Source organism: Astatotilapia calliptera, chromosome 23, assembly GCF_964374335.1.
Source record: "Astatotilapia calliptera chromosome 23, fAstCal68.1, whole genome shotgun sequence".
Lineage (NCBI taxonomy): Eukaryota > Metazoa > Chordata > Actinopteri > Cichliformes > Cichlidae > Astatotilapia > Astatotilapia calliptera.
In genome coordinates this window covers 8078662-8098608 of record NC_137443.1, presented here as the reverse complement: position 1 = coordinate 8098608, position 19947 = coordinate 8078662, and the positions used below count along the sequence as shown (strand labels likewise).

At 37.4% G+C, this 19947-nt stretch overlaps 1 protein-coding gene across 3 annotated transcripts in view; it reads left to right on the top strand.

Moving 5' to 3' along the window:
- Nucleotides 1-19947, top strand: part of osbpl1a (oxysterol binding protein-like 1A) — a 32152-nt gene that overhangs the window by 11387 nt on the left and 818 nt on the right. Inside the window, exons 11-28 of one of the 3 annotated variants that reach the window (XM_080297386.1) lie at nucleotides 324-387; nucleotides 501-602; nucleotides 1583-1708; nucleotides 1843-1924; nucleotides 2242-2348; nucleotides 7809-7971; nucleotides 10378-10564; nucleotides 14223-14298; nucleotides 15194-15328; nucleotides 15437-15534; nucleotides 16515-16697; nucleotides 16838-16945; nucleotides 17666-17755; nucleotides 18741-18867; nucleotides 19061-19174; nucleotides 19266-19389; nucleotides 19475-19565; nucleotides 19848-19865. In XM_080297386.1, the coding sequence (XP_080153512.1) occupies nucleotides 324-387; nucleotides 501-602; nucleotides 1583-1708; nucleotides 1843-1924; nucleotides 2242-2348; nucleotides 7809-7971; nucleotides 10378-10564; nucleotides 14223-14298; nucleotides 15194-15328; nucleotides 15437-15534; nucleotides 16515-16697; nucleotides 16838-16945; nucleotides 17666-17755; nucleotides 18741-18867; nucleotides 19061-19174; nucleotides 19266-19389; nucleotides 19475-19565; nucleotides 19848-19865 (1995 nt within the window). Of the gene's footprint in view, nucleotides 1-323; nucleotides 388-500; nucleotides 603-1582; nucleotides 1709-1842; nucleotides 1925-2241; nucleotides 2349-7808; nucleotides 7972-10377; nucleotides 10565-14222; nucleotides 14299-15193; nucleotides 15329-15436; nucleotides 15535-16514; nucleotides 16698-16837; nucleotides 16946-17665; nucleotides 17756-18740; nucleotides 18868-19060; nucleotides 19175-19265; nucleotides 19390-19474; nucleotides 19566-19844; nucleotides 19866-19947 lie in introns of all 3 variants that reach the window. The other 2 variants (XM_026158020.2, XM_080297387.1) reach the window with 2 other exon arrangements.

Below are 19947 nucleotides of genomic sequence, written 5' to 3'. Positions count from 1 at the left end.
GGGTTTTAATGGTTTTTAACATTATTTTTTTTTGTCTGTTTTATCATTAACTCGGTTTCCCTCGGTCTTTTCCCGTGTGTTATGAATAAATCTTCTTTTTTGTTGTATTTATCCGCGACAAGGCCAGTCCGTGAAAATATTGTCAGATCATAAACCGGTTGGTGGTGCAAAAAAGATTGTGGACCGCTGCTATAGATGAGAGACAAATGAGTAAAGAAGAGGAGAATTATTTCCCGTATACCTTTCCTTCTATCATCTATCAACTGTTGAGATTCCAAGTGAAATGGAAAAGGCCTCAATCTGTTTTTCTTTCTTCTATGAAGGTCAGAAGCAGCTGCCGGTGAAAGAAGGCAAGGCTGTAAGTCCCTCACAAACGCTCACTGTTTGGTAAGCCAACATTCAACATTGCGTTCCCTTTTTTTTGACCCCTGTGCTGAATTTGTCTTCGTGTAGCTTCTGCTTTTCCACAAATGAAAGCTTCTGATGTTTCTCATTTCCAGATAAGAGCCAAAGATAACTGCTTTTTCACTCTCAAGTGCTTTGATGACAGTGTGCACCACTTTAAAGTATCACCTAAAAATGACCCAGAGGGAACAAGAAAAGTAAGTTTGGTTTCTCCTCGGGTTGTCATTTCAAACACTTTTTAAAAATTCCTGTTATCTCCTGACCTTCGTTTTCTGCAAAGTTTTTGCAATAGCTCTGAAATGGGGAAAAAGCTAAGTTGCAATCTTAACTAATAACCTAACTTACTACCTTTCCTTACACTGTAAATGTTCCACATGTGTGGAATCCATTGGTAGATGAATAAAGTTCTTCTCTTTACTGGGTTACCCCAGTGTTCTTTAAGTGCATTTAAACAAACAGAAATTTATTAACAGTTCTCTAATCATATGTTTTGAAATCTTGAAGTAAAATGTAATTTTTAGCTTTTCTCAGGCTTTATGCAAAAGTGTAAAATCTCAAATGCACCCCAAGCTCATTAATTAACTCTTTGTTTGTTTAGTCATTATAACAACCCAGGTGTGAGAATTTGCATCATTACATTGAGTTATTCACAGGATTATTACTTGACTTTTGTAGTTGTTATGCGAGCTGTTCAGATGCTAAGACGTTGTCGCTCTAGATGAGAAATCGTTGTCTACTTTGTCTCTTGCATTGCTATGAATTATGTATCAGCGTAAGTAGCTGATAAAGAATGTAATTAAAAGTCCCGGCCATTATGTAAAATATACTACTAAAATTTGAAATGCAAGCTGTGTTCTAAAAGAAAATTTTGGCAATTTGGGAAAACAGTCGTTAGCTGGAAATAAGTACAAGTTTGTTTGTTTTTAATATATATAACAAATCACAGTAAAATTTGTCAGCTAGTAAACTTTAGAGGCAGATTATATATTTTATGACCTTTACAGAGAGAGCCTGGCTAGCTTATTTTCATCTTCTCTCCTGATGCTCCTCTAAAAAGAAATAATAATAATAATAAACATGTTTCCTATAGTATTTCAAAAACACATAAAGGTCAAGATCAGTCAAATAACTAAGTAAGCTTTTTGGTTTTTCTGTCCTTTGTTTGTCTTTCTTTAAGGCATGGGTTGATACATTGGAGGAGCACGCAGCTTACAGCACATACTACTGCTCCCAAGAGCAAGGGAGCGAAGAGGAGGAATACGAAGAAGTGATGTCACTTGGAGAGCTAACAAGTTCACTACAGGTGGCTGCAAACAGAAAGCGAGCCTAATTAGCATGTTGGCTTAACGACCCATAGTGTTTTCTGTGAACTAGTCCACCCACCCCGTGCTACTTTTTGTTGATCTGCAGTCTTCTCCCATCTCTCTAAATCACCAGGTTGCAGATGTCAGCCAGAAAAATCTGGAGAAGGAGGTCGCAGCGCTCCTGTCCATGCTGAAGAATGAAGAGCTGTCAGAAAGTAAAGCCTTTTATTTCACTTTTCTTTGTTATGTAATATACAGTACGTAGACGAGGAGAAACACACTTACACAGGAGGTGAAATGAAAACCTTTTGATTTAAAATTACAAGAGTCTTCAAACAGATTTAAATGCACAGTAATGTCTGAAAGACTGTTAATTAAGACGCAGCCATCTGGCACTGTCATTAGAGGTTTCTGCAGTGTGCTTGCTCTTTATACATGTTCTAAGAGCGTTTAAAAAAACAAACAAACTGTAATAGCTCAAAGTTGTGACTTTTCCATTGCATTCATTACTTTATGTGTTTTATCCCCTCAGAATTTCCATCAACAATACTGCAAAAGATGCAAGAAATATGTGAATTATCCAGCGAAACCACTTCCAATCTCAACATTTGTCTCAGCCTCTTCTCCAGACAGGAAGGGGTGAGTGTGACCTTCCAAAGACAAATTTAAACTTTTATTTGAGAGCCTAGTGACTGTGACTATGTTTTTCAGCTGATTATCAGCATTTTAGTCACCATTAACTGAAGACGGTTATTATCTAAGTTTACTTGGATCATAGAAAGGAGATAAATGAGATTACAGTGACATTTTAAATAACTTGATATCTGTAAGTGTTATATTGAGACTGTTGGGGCTCAGTAAGATGATGTATATCTTTGGGATGTAAAAAGAAATTATCCTACACAAAAAGATGCTGGAAAAATTCACTCTAACAAAAGCAGCTCAGCGGACTGAGTGGAAGTGATTATATGCTTACACATGGGGTTTTTTTCTTTGTTTTTGATTCAATGGATTTGATTAAAATGGAAGGATTCGGGGGCTAGAATACACCCCCTCATGAAAACAGGTAGATTATACCGCTTATAGCAACCTCAATTTTGCAACAATCTAGAAGAGAATGCAATAATCATTTAAAACCTGCAATTGATTCAAAATACCGTAAAGACAATGAAAGCATAACACATGTTGAATAGGAGAAGGGTTTTTTTTGTTTTTTTTGTTTTTTTTGTTTTGTTTTTATGAAATATGCTAATTTATGAACTTCTAGCAACACATTTCAAAGTGATTTGGGAGGGGCGGCATATGAAACACTGGAAAAGTTGTATTAAAAGCAACAACAACAAAGAAGAAAACACCTGAAAGAACTTCTCACAGCTAATTAGGTTAAATGGCAAAAGGTCAGTGCATGACTGGTATAAAAGAAAAGCTTTACAGCAAGGATGAGTCTTTCAGCAATAAATGTGGGGAGGGATTCGCCATTCTGCAAAAGTCCAAGCAACACGTTGACCTATAAAGCTCATTTATGTATGCATATTTTTTATTACTCTTGAACCACATTAAAGTAGCTTTGCATGACTGACCGTTCAAAAGCTGTTTTAAACAGCTGTTCTATCTTCATAAACACATTTTTGTTATGCCAACTTTCTTCTCATTAGCTGTTCCTCACAAACAAAAGATTTGAACAGCAGTTGGGTGGATGTCCTCTGCTCCAAATTAGGGGTTATGCTGTTGAATTGGCAATATTGGCGATATACACTTTCTTTAAATTATGTAGAGCAAAGAAAAAAAGGAACAGAGTGTTTGAAACAAATTTTGCCTTCCTGATGATGTAAAACTTGTTTTTTATATTAGTATCGACCCTACAAAGATTGGGGGATTTCAGCCTCTGTGCTTCATAATATTTTTAAAGATTCAGAGAAAAATTGAAAATCTCTGTACGCCGGGGACAAGGCTGAAAGCAGATTCGAAACGGCTGTGATCGTCAGGCTCTCAGGCAGCACATTTGAATTTTGTTGCTGTTGGGCTCAGAACAATTACAAAAACACTGTCAGGTGGGGACGGTTTGTTTACACATCAATAAATTAATGAATATTTGATCCTCTTCGAACGAGATCAGAAAAAAACAACAAGAAAAAAACTTTTTCCATTAAAGCAGTGGTTCCAAACTTTTTTGCTGGGCCCCCCTTTGTTTTACAAGAAAACTGTTACACCCCCCCCCCCCCCCCCCCCACACACACACACACACACACACACACACACACACACATTTTGTTTTCAAACTCCATTGCAGTTTATTTCAAACCTCAAACATTTAGTAAACAATTAAGCAAATACAAGTAAACTGCAATAAATTACAGGCAGCAATAAAATACACTACTAACTCTTTTACGCTGCGTCCACACCTACACGGGTATTTTTGAAAACGCAGCTGTTTCTATGAGTTTGGACCTTTCGTCCACACGTAAACGGCGTTTCGAATCACCGAAAACGGAGAATGATGCTAGCAGTGTCCAAGGGTTCGTTCTTTGTTTTTGCTTTTTGTTTTGTTTTTCATACCGCGGGCCCCACACTTTGGGAACCTCTGCTTTAGACATTATGGGTGTTTTTGTTTTTTTTTTGTGTTTGTTACTTGGTATTTAGATTTTTTTTTTTATGAGTTTCTATTTTTGTCTTTCTAGGCACTAACCTTTCAAAGTTATTGCAGAGCCAAAATATATTACTTTAAAATATGTATTATATATGTACGTAAGTAAAATTTTATTTGTATAGCACCTTTCAAGATAAAACATAAAAACAGAAATCAACCAAAAGCAAGTTTTAAAAGATGAGTTTTTAGCTGTTTTTTTTTTTAAGTGAAACCACTGAGTCCACAGATCTCAGGCTCAAAGGAAGGGAGTTCCAGAGTCTGGGGGCCACAGTTACAAACGCTCTATTGCCTTTTGTTTTCAGTCTCATATGTTGGACGACCAGCAAGCCCTGGTCACATGACCTCAGGGACCTGCTGGGGATGTAAGAATGTAAAATATCTCTGATATAGGTTGGTGCTTGTCCATGCAGAGCCCTGAATGTCAAAGTCAAAATCTTGAAGTGGATTCTGAATTTATTTATAAATTGTTTGACCTAAGTAACATGTGGTTCTGATTGGGTATTATGGGGTGTGGTTATGTCGCCAATCACAGGTGATTTAAGATAGAGACCGCCTTGTGTTTCATTATCTGAAGAGTGAGTGTGCTCGAAATGTCACCCTCTACTAAGATGTAATAAGATAATTTGAAGTACTGAAGCGTGTGAGCTGATGATCACTTTTATTGTGCTCTACCTGAACACAATTACAAGGAAAACCTAGTAGCTTTTTAAGATAATTTATAGAACAAATAAATATATATCCATGTGTAGAGTATATATATAGCACTCTTAGCCTCAGATGCTAGTCTTGCAGATGTGGTGGGGTTTTTTTTTTTTTTTTGCACTATATCCATTTAAATACATTCTTTATATATTTGAAAGTAATTGAATTCCATTTTGTTACATTTATGCAACTTCTCATCTTTCTCAGATTAAAATAAGTTTGTAAAACATGTAACACAATTCATAATCTGCTCTTTAGTGCACGAGGTTTCGCCAGCTGATGTGGATTTTTTTTTTTTTTTTGAGTTGTGAAAAGTTATGAATGAATTGCAGACTTGCATAGAGTAATTCAGTTGAAACTAAACTGAAGGCATCAGGTTGTAAAATTGGATTAGGAGCGCAAAGACGAGCAGGGTGTTCAGCCAAGTTATTACACTGGCGTAAAGCCCGGTTGTATTCAGGGTCAAACATAAGCCAAAGCAGTAGACTGATAATTTCTCAGTAAGGGGATATACTGCCACAGAATATTTTGGTTCAGTGAAACTGATATTGTCAATCAAATGTAAAATTGTGTGTGGTTAAAAAAACAGGACTAGAATGTCTCATTTTCTATGCACGATTAAACTAGAAGAAATGGTTTTAAACATATTTGGTCTTAAACCAAATATTTAACGGGCTGATAATGGCATTGTGAGAAGGACAAAAGTCAAAGGAGTCACCAAAGTAAGTAGAAGTCATGAATGGATTGCAATGACACTGCTATAATATTCTGGGTAAAAGAAATGGATTGCCAGCCTCATATTGCCATCCCTATATCCATGCTATGTGCATGGCTCAAACTTTTATTACATAAATCAGCAGCCAGTTAATACAATATAAACAGTGCGGCACAGTCATTTGCAGTACATATCTTTAATGCAAATACTAATAATTCTCAGTGTTTATTTAACAGTCGAACTCTGTAATCTGTGTGGGTATGTGTGCAAGTTCTTCAGTGGAAGGGCCGATGTGTTTATAGATAATTCCGATTTAATCTGGTTTTTGATGCAGAAGAAAAACCACTATTCATTGATGATGCATATAATTTACAACATGTCAACGACTGCATTTCTGATTACTATCGTAATGTGAAAGTGCCATCTTTTTTCTTTTTTTTGTGCAGTAAAGCACTGAATCTGTAAAAGTGAGAGTGTTAAGTTGCATCCTGTCGCGGTTTTAATTTGCAGCACTTTCTGAATCAGATTTGTGTTTGAATGTTTCACCAGAATAAGAATTTGTCCCTCTTTTGATTGTGAAAAATGATGTCTCGTAGTGCTGCTGCTTTTGATGCACTGCTGTGATAAATGTACACTTGAGATGCTGGCTATGTAAATCAAGGCATGTTTACCTTCACATCAATGCATAGATTCAACCCTTTTATGCATGACATTCCCACTGCTGCTCATTTTCTGCAGCACATGAAAAGACCAGACAAAACCAAACCCTGAATATAATCATTAGATGATGGAGAAAAAAACCCTCTCTTCAGTCACAATGTGTATGTCCTTTTTTTCCCAGTTTTTTATATAGACTCCGTCTCTTCACAAATGCTCAGTAACACAACTTCAATAATTTCTGTGGGGATCTTTAAGAAGAAGACAGCAGCTGATGAAGCTGGGGCTGCCAGGAACAGTTTGAATGTTCTGAGTTTAACAGCCAGTCCAGTGCATTCAGTCTTTACATGTGGGCCGGGCCTCGATCGCTCAGCTGCACAGCCTTTTGAACTGCAATCTGCAGAGGCAGAGCACATGATAAAAGACTCACAGAATCTCAGAACTCACCATGAATAGGCCTAGTCTCAATAGAGATAATTCAAACTATACAGTATAGCTCCGTCTGTAAATGATGGTTCGCCGGCTAAATGAAGAAGTTGGGCCTATGCTTACTCCCCCTGCAAAGGAAATATACTGACTCACTTCCAGGCCCTGCAGCCCTGCTTTGTATTTATACACCACCTGTGGAGGGGTCAGCAGGAGGAATTTCCTCTCTAAGTTCATAATTGTGCAGAGATGTCAAGTGATCTGCACTCTGTCATCATACAGCACTTCCACCCCACTTCATTTAGCTTTCTCTTCTCTTGTGGATGATCATTTATAATCATTTCTCCCTCTTCTGTTACTTTGACAATCCAAAGTAAACCCCTGCCTCGTCAGTGGACTTTAATTTTGCATTTGCACAATGTCAGCCTTTCCGTGGAAATAGTGAAGTAAAAGTGAGCACACCTTCATATTATCAGCACTAATGTTTTGTGTAAAAGGAAGGTTTAGCTAATGGTTTATATCGGAGTCCATTATCCGTCATTTGATTCCCTCTCTTCTACGGGACTCGTGTTCTCCGGCAGGCTATTTGAGACGGCAGCATCAAGGCTGCTGGCCTCCATTACAGATAAACATGGCTCAACCCTCTCAGCTCCATCTCTGTCTCTCTCGCCATGGGTCTGATAATGAGAGGACAGAACAGAGGGGGGATCAGTCAGTCAACATGGTGTTTACTTGCAGACCTGCTGCCATCAAAGCCTGTCTCATAGTCATGCACATTTGTCCTCTGTTTTTAATGAGACTTTGAATAAAATTTTGGTAGCCTGGAGAACGCTTGGCCATCTTTTGCTCGTGGTTATCGAGTGCAGAGGATAGAATTCATGATGGTTTCTGTTTCTGAGAGTGATTAGCGTGTTTCCTTTTGTCTGTGTGTGTTTGTGTGTGGTGAGCTCAGGTGCGCAGTCTGAAATTGGAGCAGGAGGTGGAGAAGAATAAGATCCTCTCTGAGGCACTGCAGACTCTCGCCACAGAGCACCACGAACTTGAGCAATCCGTCGTCAAGGGATCTTCACCACGGAGTGCCCTCAGCGAGGATGAGTTCCACGACGCCGTTTCTGGTGAGTTGACAGGTTATTAAACACGCAGGAGACTTTGTGGCAAGCTCCTACTCACGCTCAATGCTCTTTCATCCACCTATAGGACACTGGAGTACTTTTTCCTGTCAGTGAATGCTTTCGGTATGTTTGCCGCTCCTCGAGCCCCAAGTGGTTCTGTTGAAAATGAATATGCTGTGAAAAAGTCCTGCATGTTCTACAAACATAAAAAATATATACCAGCAATGCTTGCTAAGATTAAAAAAAAAAAAAAAAAATCTACAAAAGAGAAAATTTCGGACTTGGTGGTGTTTTCGCTTGTTTTGAATTTATTCAAACTTTTTTTTTAAATTTCATTTGTTTGATTTTCCTGATGAGTTATCTAACCAGCTTTCATAGATAAAAGGGAGTCATGGCTGAAGAAAATGAAATAATAACAGAGCTGCATGGGACATTTGCACTGATTGTTGTGGAGCATGACTGAATGTTTTTTGTGAATAATGGTTTAGGGTTGTTTTTTTTTTGTCTTTTTTTGTAGCACAATCAAAGTGTTAGCATAAAATTAGTTTTAAAAAAAAGAAAGCATCCAAACAAGAAAAAAATGAATAATTGTATGTTTTGTATACTAATAACACGAAAGTGACAGAATTACACTTTGTTTTTTGGTTACTCCCTTAACAGTGGTTGTTGAGTAATCAGTGTATAATTTGTTCTGAGAATAAAAAAATCAGAAAATGATAAATGCGGCACAGAGAAAAATCAAATAATGCAGTGTTTTTCCTTTTCGTCTTTTTATTTTGAATGCAAAACTGGGAAACAAATATCCGAGTCACAGATCTGATTTGATTTTATATACTTCATCAGGAAGTAACTAACTTCTTTGTATCGCACACTTTACCGGGCGGCTACGAGTAAACAAGTCGCTGCCTAAATAAATATCTAATCAGTCAATCACATGGCAGCAATTCAATGCATTTAGGTGTGTAGACATGGTTGAGATGACCTGCTGAAGTTCTAACTGAGCATGAGAACGGGGAAGAAAGATGATTTAAGTGACTTTGAATGTGTTGATCTGAGTATTTCAGAAATGGCTGTTATACTGGGATTTTACTACACAACCATATCTAGGATTTAGAAAGAGTGGTCAGAAAAAGAGAAAATGTGGTAGCGAAAATGCCTTGTTGGTACTAGGGGCGACAGTAACTCAAAGAATGAATTGTTACAACCAAGATACGCAGAAGAATGTCTCTAAATGCAAAATACTGTGAACCTTGTAGAAGATGGGTTATGGCAGTTTGGGCTTGGCACACTTTTGGCTCCTTAGCACCATTTGAACATCGCTTAAATACTATAGCTTATGCCGAGCATTGTTACTGACCATGTCCACCCTTTCTGCTTCTAGCAGGCTGATGCAACATGTCAGAAACCATTCACATGATCTCTTGAACATGACAATGACGTTAATGAGCCCAAATGGCCTTCATAGCCACTAGATCTCAATCCAATAGAGCACTTTTGGGATGTGATGGATAGGGAGATGCATATCATAGATATGCAGCTGACAAATCTGCAGCCCCCATGTGATGAAGTTATCTCAGCTGTCAGTGCTTTAGATCATTCACAGCAAATTTAAGCTGCTAATGATGCGTTTTGCAATTCTAATTTTCCAAACTGCATCTAAATTATAAGACAGAGCGCTTGTTAGACTTTTATTTATCTGTTCTTTCGTAAGTTGATAGCTTTCCTTTTCGTAGGTTGTGAAAGTCACTTTTTTTAGCATTCTTATATATTTCACTTGATGCTCACGTTTTCATTACTTCAATTACTGAGTCAAGTGTAACACAAGGAAGCGAATGACTTCTCAATCACACAAAGCTGTTTTGTGAAATCAGATTTGGTCCTTGATCAGCTTTTTAAATTTCTATTTGATGCATTCAACCAAAAGTCATTCATATTTTTTGTGCTGTGTATCTGTTGCAAAAATGAATACTTCCAACTCGTAGTACATCTTTTTTTTTTTTTTCAAAATTTTGGACGCTGAGCTTATAAATTTAGTTTTGGAAAACAATATAAATTTTACAACAATATATCCGTATCAATTAAATTTGTCTTTGGTGTTTTGTAATCAAACTCACGGCAACACTGTTCTCAAATGTACAGGCACATTCATAATGCCCATAAATGGGTTTTTTTTTAATGGTGGGTGTTTTACATCGATCGGTCAGCTTACAGTAATGGGAAGGAAACTATACTGTCCTTTTAACATTTGATAAACAAAAAGTATTTCTTAATTTTGAGATAATACACAATTTTCTGTGCCTTCTAATTGACAAACTATCTAATAGCAATACTTTTTTCTAGATACTCAGAGGATATTCAGTTGAACAGTAATCCTGCAGTGACTCCTCTACATGTGTTTGTCTCCACCAGACTCAGAATCTGAGCTTTCCCTGAGCGGCTTTGAGACGGTAGCCAGCCAATCCTGTGAGGAAGACGAGGACGAGGACGAAGGCTCTGTCATGTTAAGCAGCACTTGCAGCAGCCCCGCCAGCACGCTGGAGCAGGATCACCATGGTGACAAGGCTGAGACTCAACCCAATGGGATAACAAAGCATAGGTCAGCTCTGCAATACGCCATCACAGTTTCTTAAATGGACTGTTGACCTCTGGTTCTTTTAATCTCACATCCAAAGATGAACAAGCCCATCAAAGTCACTGCCCTTTCATACAACATAGCAGCCTAATATTGTTGAATTTTTAATTCTTTAATTCAAATTTGTTATTAGTGTCAGATATGTGTAACAGCATATTAGGTTAAAAAAAAAAAAAAAGAAAAAATTTAGGGTGGCCTAGACAATGGGTCATATTCTCAGAAAATTGATTCTGAGGTTCTGATTGTACGATAGATTACAAATGCACTTAATGCCTAATTTGACCATTTAGTAGAAGAACTGACTGCAAATTTATAGAGTTATCAGAGACTCCATTAGCTAACACATGAAAGTATTTTATTAAGCTGTCCTTCCACTTTCTTAAACACTTGTCCAGTTCAGGGAATATTTAGTCAACTGTGTAATTTAAAGACTAAAGAGCTGATGCTAATCTAATAAAAACATACCCGAGGGAAACCACTAACATATGTTCAGTCTGTCAGGAATTGGAGAATTTTTTATTTTATTTTAAAGCAACACTTATTTTTAAGTTAAGAGAACCTAATTCTTCTTGAGATTGTGAAGGTTTATGAAAATTGATTTAACAGCTGGTTTAAAAAAATCTGTGTTTTGACCAAGAAATTCAAGTGCCAACCTGTAATTGAACAGAAAGTAAGGATAAAGTAGTAGGACTGGTATTTTTCTTACTTGAAGATCCTCATACTATGAATTCTGAGTCTCTTTAACATAATCTTAAAGAGATTATTTCTTCCCAGTAAGCTTTAAGCTAGTTTTGAGGCATGCTTGAAAAACTTAGAGGAAGTTGAAATTGCACATCATGAGCATTCTGGAATGTCCGCTCTACTGTCAAACGGATGTTCCACTCCAGAATAAAACCTTTTCCAGTGCCCGTTCTTATGAAGTGGAACTTTGTGGAATGCCTGCATGGTTCTGTTCTAAGACCAACAATCTCTTGCAGATATATTATGCATATATTATTATATTATTATTATCAGATGCCTACTGTATAAAGTGTCATTTCTATGCTGATGATGCAAACATTTATGTATCATCACAGAAGGCTGAAGAGTTTTTCAGTGATCTGTTTTTAGTTTGCAAAATATTAAATATAATTTAAAGTAAAATATTTACTTGTATCTTATTGAAAATCAGTCAGTACTGATGAGAAGGGACTAAATAAGACAATAGATAAGTGAATACATAAAGTAATTTATGTATGTATAATAATTTTGTATAGCTTGGTGTTGTCTAGGATTCCAAATTAGAATCCCAGTCAGACTTTGGGAAATATTTTTCATTTTGTATGTTTGAGTGGAGGTAACCAAAATAAGACTAAATATAACCATTAATAAAAAAAAATAAACCATTATGCATTTCAAAAGATATATAATTTATTCAGCTCTGAGAATTTGATACATTTCTTGTTCATAAAATCTTTTTTTAAATCTGTGAAGGGCCTTACCCACATAAAATAAAACTTTAAAAATGGGCCACTACAATTAAAATCAGTTTTATTTTATTTACTAGTACCAGTTCAGAACCATGTTCACCTCAAAACAGTTTACATTATAATGTAAAGACCCTCCAATATTAGAAACAAACCCTAACACTCACATGACCCACAATAAGCATGTACTTGGCGAAAGTAGGAAGGAAAATCTCCCTTTAAACAGGAAAAAATCTCCAGCAGAAAGAGGGAGGGGCAGCCACCTGGGACCAGTTAGAGGTAAGGGAAGAGAAACAACACTATGGGAGAGAGGGCCAGAGTTTAATGATTACTAATGATTAAATGGAGTACAGGTGTATAAACACTCACAGAGTGAAAAGAAAGCAGTAAAGAAGAAACAATACATCACATGAAGACTCTGCAGTCTAAGCCTACTGCAGCATAACTAAGAGAGGGTTCAGGGTCATCTGATCCAGCCGTATCTATGTGCTTTATTAACAAAGAAAGCTTTAAGCCTAATCTTTAAACTAGAGAGCGTGTCTGTCTCTCACATGTAGACAAGCTAGTGTAAATAAGCAAAATCTAAACTATTGCTGCCATCACATATAACGACATTCACTGACTTTAAAGTTCTATATTTGTACAACACTATGGTTTAAACTAAAGCAAATATTTCATCACTTAAATCAGTTTTTAATGCATGCAATGTCTTGGGGGGGTTGTTTGTTTGTTTGTTTGTTTGTTTTTGTTTTCAGTCTTTATGTCCAGTCTTTATCATTTTTGTTATAATTACTGTTTGCGTGGTTGTTTGTCTGTCTCAGTTTATAGATGGTCTTTATGTTTATATTAGAGTGCTGTATCTTTAAAAGCCTAAGGTATAACAGTCAGTTGCACTTTCATTTAAATGTAACAGTGTTTACATGTATCACTCCTGTCAAATGAATTAAATTTCTTTTATTTAAACATTGTAAATTTATTTTAAAAATTTAAATTCAAATATTTTCAAGAACACGGTGAATGTATTTTAGTCACTGCTTCACATTACAAGGATGGATCAACCTCATCGTACCACCGATGTCACCACTTGGTTGGATTAAAAGCTTATTTAGTTGATGTAACTGAAAAGCAACGAAAATTTGGCCGGGATGATATTTTTTGTTCATTAGGAACTACAAAGCAAGTAGTAAAGAAGCAAAGATGTTCTTGGTAACATTATTGATATGGTTGCACTTCCTCCCATTTGAGTTTATGTGACATTGTTAATGGCGTAAGGGGTGTGATCACGTTAATCCAACGTTGCTAAGCAAAACAATGTGGTTTTCTGATAAAAAGCAAAAATAAATCAATTTAAAAAGTGTCTTCACAAAAGTATAAAAGTTTTTCTCTGAGAAATTTGAGGGTTTTTTTCTTAAATGTATCACTCTCATTTAATCTTTACTACTACCACTATAATCTATAATCTTTTTTCCATAAGCCTATTTTCATCAAATCTATATTGTTGTTAGACCTATGCAGTGTTAGATATTTAATAACCCACTCGAACAGTCCTTTTTTTTTTTTTTTTCAGTGATCTTTTTAACTTCTTGAGGTGTTTCCACTTCACCGTGTGAATAATTTAGAGTCATGGGCAGCCTGGTAAAGGCACAAGAAGGAGTTGTAGTATAGAAAGGACTCCGCTCTCTGTTGGAGCCGTTAAATATTGATAAGGTCACAGTGTAATGCAATAATCAGTTTGCAGTATGATCCCTTGTTGGCTGATCCCTCGGGCAGCTGGGGAGTGCGGTTCACATTATTTGGGTGATTTTTTTAAATGTCATCATTACGCTAACGCCTCAGTTTTTACATTTTATTTTTGTACTTTAAACGAATCTCCAGCCTGCACACCTTATTAGACAGTTTGAGACAGACAGGACATAAGTGCTGCTGGTGGATGATTCCTGCTAACCACCTTTGCTGCTGGTATTGTCTGTCTGGGCTTTGTTCCAGTGTGTCACATAATACATTAGGCTATTGTTGACTATATTCACTTGATGTGATGCTTGCAGCAGGTATTGTATGTCTGGCACATTTACTCCAGTGGAATATTTTTAGTGCATTAGAACAAAATGAAAGCATCACATACACTTTTTAGAAGTACTGTAATTTTGTCATTTTAGGACAAGCTTACCGGCGCCAATGTTTTCGAGAAATGACTTCAGCATTTGGAGTATTCTGAGGAACTGCATTGGAATGGTGAGAATGGTTTTCTAGAGTTTTTTTTTATTGCCCATCCATTATGATGACGAGGATCATTCCACCCACTGCTTTGGTATTTATGGTCTTGTCATGCAAAATAGCCTTGTGCAGGTGCAGACAACACTTAGTTACACTTGTGGTGACTCTTTTTCCGATAGTTTGCCAGTAAGTTGATTTATGTCCTGATACTAGCAAAAACAAATACATTTTTTTAGCCTAAGCTGCATTAGTGCACACTAAACTTAAATTGACTGTATTATAAATCTGCAGCTCTGAACCAACCCTTAGGTTTAGTTTCCAAGCACCGCAGAAAGCAGCTGTGGAAAAAAACACAATGTACACTATTTTCTCAGCACTAAAGAGAAGAAGAAGAAAGCTAGACAACTGGTGGTGACAATAGTTGAGCGTTTAGCTACTTAAATTCCAAATAGAGGCCAGAAGAGCTAATGGAGAATGACTCTATATTTATCAAGTAGCCAAACATATAATTCCAAACCCTTTTTTATAAAAAAAAAATATGACATCTGTGTAACTAACCTACTCCTAGCAGAACTTGGGAGATCAAGCAAAAAAAAATCACATATTCTGAAAGTCTCAGGTTAAGTGTCAGGGTATTCATGAATCATGATGACTTTCATCTCACAAGGTCACTCTTCTATTTGAAGAATTTTCTGAAGCTTTTTCTTTTATTACCAGCAAATACAGCAATAAATACTCACCTTAATGCGGTAGATACTTTGGTCCAGAGCAACGTAAATGCTTGTATGTACCAAACGACCAAACACTGATCCTTTTTAACACTCAGCAGCTCGGAGCACTGCCATGTCAAAAGACCTTATTTCCTCTTTGTAATGAAACCTTGTCCTTCAATTCTCCTTGATGTCCCTTTCAGGAGCTCTCCAAGATTACAATGCCAGTGATTTTCAACGAGCCGCTTAGCTTCCTGCAGCGTCTCACAGAGTACATGGAGCACACGTACCTCATTCACCAGGCCAACGCATCTTCAGATTCTATTGAGAGAATGAAGGTAGTTCATAGGTTTTCTACTTAAACTGCCCACAGGCACAGCTTAACAATTTTTTGCTTCTAGTTTAGTTTCTCTGATTTGGTGTGTGTTTTTTATCTACTGTGGCAGTGTGTGGCTGCGTTTGCAGTGTCCGCTGTGGCCTCCCAGTGGGAGCGAACAGGTAAACCATTCAACCCTCTACTGGGAGAAACCTATGAACTAGTCAGGTAAGTGAGCTGGTCCAGATTATGTCCAAACCTGACATGTATCTGAGCAATATCTTTGCAATTAAACATTTTGAAGTACCCAGTCTTTAGTGTAGGATATTAATTATGATGATAATTAACAAAATACACTCACTGGATACTATATTAGGTGCATATTGCGAATAGCAGATCAGATCCCACTTTAACTTCAGATTATTTATGTTCAAAAAGACAGTTTGCGATAATTTGAGCTTTGTGATAGGGCCGTTACTCTCCTGGAAGCAGAAAATGGGTATACTATGGTCATAAAGAGCTAGAATTAGTAAGCAACAATACTCAGGTAGGCTGTGGAGTTTAAACATTGTTCAAAGTGTGCCAAAAAAATATCTGCCACACCATTACACCAGCACTAGCCTGAATTGTTGATACAATGCAGGATGAATCCATTCTTTCATGTTGTTTACACGAAATTCTGACCCTACTATCCAAATGTCACAGCTGAGATGGAAACTCATCAGACCAAACAATATTTTTCCATTCATGTATTGTCCAGTTTTGGCTGTGGGAATTTTAAACTTAGTTGGCAGGAGTGGTACCTGGTGTGGTCTTTTGCTGTTGTAACCCATTTGCTTCAATGTTCGACATGTTGTGCATTCAGAGAGCTAACGCTAACTGGATGTTTTCTCTGTTTTGGGCCAAAAAAATCCCAGTAGATGAGCAGTTTCTGCGACACAGTCAGACAGTCCCATCTGGCACCCACGATCATGCCATGTTGAAGTTCAGCAGGTCACGTGCGCCTAAATGCACACAGTTGCTTCAGTGTGATTGACTGATTACATATTTGTGCTAACAAGTGGTTGAGCAGGTGTGCCTAATAAAGTGGCCACTGAGTGTATTTTATCTAGCAACAAGTTCTTAAATTCTGCTGTGCAGCTTACCAAACATACACAGCTGTCTTCAAATGCCTCCATTCATCATAGCTGTGTCCCTGGTTATTTCAGGGAGGATCTGGGCTTCAGGCTCATCTCAGAGCAGGTGAGCCATCACCCTCCGGTCAGCGCCTTCCATGCTGAGGGCTTGAAGCAGGACTTTGTTTTTCATGGCTCTATTTATCCCAAACTCAAGTTCTGGGGCAAGAGTGTGGAAGCTGAGCCGAAAGGCACAATCACACTGGAGCTGCCCAAGTAAGAGCTGCTAGCTGTTTTTAAAAAGGAAATATTACCTGTATCAATATTTATCCTTTTACCAATTCGCCTATCGCCTTTTCTATTACCATTTTGAAAGTGCACATTGTGCCAAACTGTTTTGGTTTTTTTCCCTCCAGGCACAATGAAGCCTACACATGGACAAATCCCACATGTTGTGTTCACAATATCATTGTTGGTCAGCTGTGGATTGAACAGTATGGAAATGTGGAGGTGGTCAACCACAGGTAAGAGGATCAGCATGTAAAATGCTTGTACATAAAGTACTTGTTGAGAATTATTGAAGCATTAAAATGTCTTAATTAAAATAAGGCAAAGAAATAAAGGGAAATGTGATTCACAGTGTTATACTGTCTGCATTTGCATTTTAAACATGTTTTAATGTGCGATAATCAAATAGGAAGCAGCCTTTGGTCTTTATTACATTATTTCATGAAAAACAAAATGAAACCATTGTTATCACTGGCACATGCAGTAAAGTTAAATTGAAACAATGCTTAGCCAACCAAACAAAAGAACTGTGTTTTATGTTGTATTGTTAAGAGCAGTCTGACGTTTGTGTTACAAGATTTAAAATGCTGTCATTAACTTTCATGGGAATTTATAACAGAGGTTTTTCTTTCTTAGATAAAGGCAAGTAAAGAAAATAAAGTGGCCTCAAGCCATGATGTTTCACATCAAACACTTCTTTCATTAGCCAGCTAAGCTACGCTACTTAATAACGTGTTCCTTTTATTCATGCTTCCATTATAACACAATGCATGCAGCCATGAAAAGGAACACGTAGCACTGACCTAATATCTAAGTATCATGTGTTTCAAATTACGGCTAAAGAAAAAGTGTGATACAACTGATAAAATATTTTGGGGAAGCGTTGCTCTTGAAGAAAACAGACAGAGCAAATGAGGAAGTCTTGTGTGACTCATCCTGTTTCTCTTTTCACTTAGAACTGGTGAAAGGTGCTACTTGAACTTCAAACCATGTGGCCTTTTTGGAAAAGAGCTACACAAAGTTGAAGGATATATTCTGGATAAAAGGTAGAGCAAGATGTTCAGAGATGTAAATAATGAGCCGTCTTTGCAGAGAAGACTGATTTCAGTCTTGAATGTTGAATAAAATAGTGATGTGAGAGTGGGAGAAAATGCCTTCTCTTTAACCTTTAAGTCTGAATCTACATCACACATTGAAACATACCATAGGACACTGTGAAACATTAGTTTTCTTCCATATTACATGGAATGACAGTGAGTGTCAGATAGCTTATTTATCTGCCTATACTATCAATTTTTCCCTCATCCACCCCTCCCCATATGTTTGGGTGGATATGTCTGAATAAGCAGCGTTTTTTTAAAGGTGCTTCATTTGTAAATTAGGATCTACAAAATGTAGTATCAACCTATTTTAAAATTGAATCATTGTGCAAATAATCACTTAACAATTCATATGGTTAATAACTCATTGCAGTGTTAATTGCCTTTTTGACAAAATAAAAGTCAAAATACTCGAGTGTGGGAGAGGCGGTTAAAATCAGCAAACGGTAAAAACAAAAACAGGGGCAGTTCGATTAAAGATGGAGGATAAGCAAATCCAGTGAGTCATCGTAAACATAACTAGTGTGCATGATCACAAGAGCCAGACCAGATTTATATGCTGATAAATAATGTGCAGCAATAACAGATGCTAACAAGCAAGAAGATGGGAAGAGCTTGTGTTTTTTCTTGTTGTTTTTTATCTCAACGTGATGTCCAGGCCAAAAACTAGATTTTTGGTTTCATTCAAAACATTACATTTCCAGAAGTCTCCCACTCGCAAAAGTGTTGTGTGGGTTTTTTCTCTCTTTTTTTGAGCTTTTGATATGTTGACACTAAAAACAGAATGGGGGAAAAAAATCATTACAACTGAAATCATTACTAGTGTTTGTGCCTCGGGACATTCGTGTGTGTTTGTGTGGTTATGGTTAAGGTTAGAGTACGTATTCACGAAATTACAACAACTCCTCTGAAGTCTGTGTGTGTTTGACAGCAAAAAGAAGCTGTGTGCTCTCTATGGGAAGTGGACAGAGTGCCTCTATGTTGTTGACCCATCTGCCTTTGAAGCACACAAGAAAAACAACAAAAAAGGGGCAGAGGACAAGAAGGGCAGCAATGCGGTATGAATTACTGAACACTGTGGAATCCCTTCACTTTACTGTTGTGATGTTTGCATGAGTAATATCATCCAGTGGTAAAAATGGCAAGCGACCGAGATCATTAGTGTTCATATTTAACACGTTCTGTAATGATGCATCTTGGCTGGAGCTCATCTGTCTGTTCAGCATTATTTGTGTTTGTCGTGCTGTTCAGGGTTGCGCTGAGGATCAGGAGGAGGTTCCTTCACCACCTGCAGACACTGTGGAGGTGGTTCCTGGCAGCCAGCTGCTGTGGAAAATAGCACCCAGACCAGCTAACTCTGTCCAGGTCCTGCTGATTAATGCACCATTAGATCTTTATTGGGTACTCTTAGAAGAAATCCAATGTTTTAACGTACAAACGCAATCTTTAATTGCAGATGTACAACTTCACATGCTTTGCGATGCAGCTGAATGAGTTGCATAAGGAGATGGAGGGAGTCATCCCTCAGACTGACTGCAGGCTCAGACCGGACATACGAGCCATGGAGAACGGTGACATCGGTAATGATTGGTGGTACTTAACCTAAACTGAAACTGGGGGGAAATTTTCATTTGCTTCCTCAAAAAATGTCAAATATTTTGATAGATCTCGCCAGCGAGGAGAAGAAGCGACTCGAGGAAAAACAGCGAGCTGCTCGGAAAAACCGCTCCAAAGCGGATGAAGAGTGGAAGGCGAGGTGAGACTGTTCTTCTTTCTTTATACTTTGACGCAGTAAACATGAAACCATGCAGGACTGACTAATTCCAGGCAATATTAAACCATCAGCCTTTGTTAGTGCAGATAAAATACCATTGCCTTTCTATTACCTCATATGAAGTTTTCATGGCGTATGAATGAATTAACAGTTCTTATCTATATGGTGTCATACTTTGTGTGCTGAAAAAGCTCAAGTTGTATCTCCATTTTATCTTCACTTGTCTTTTTTTTTCTGCTGCATCCTCGCTTTGACGTTAAGAAGCCCTGCCCTTGGCCCGAGGTTAGAGCTGTTCGCTGTTCGCATCCGAAATGTTTGATGTGATCACGTGACCTTAACACATCTGAGTCTCTAAATTATCTAC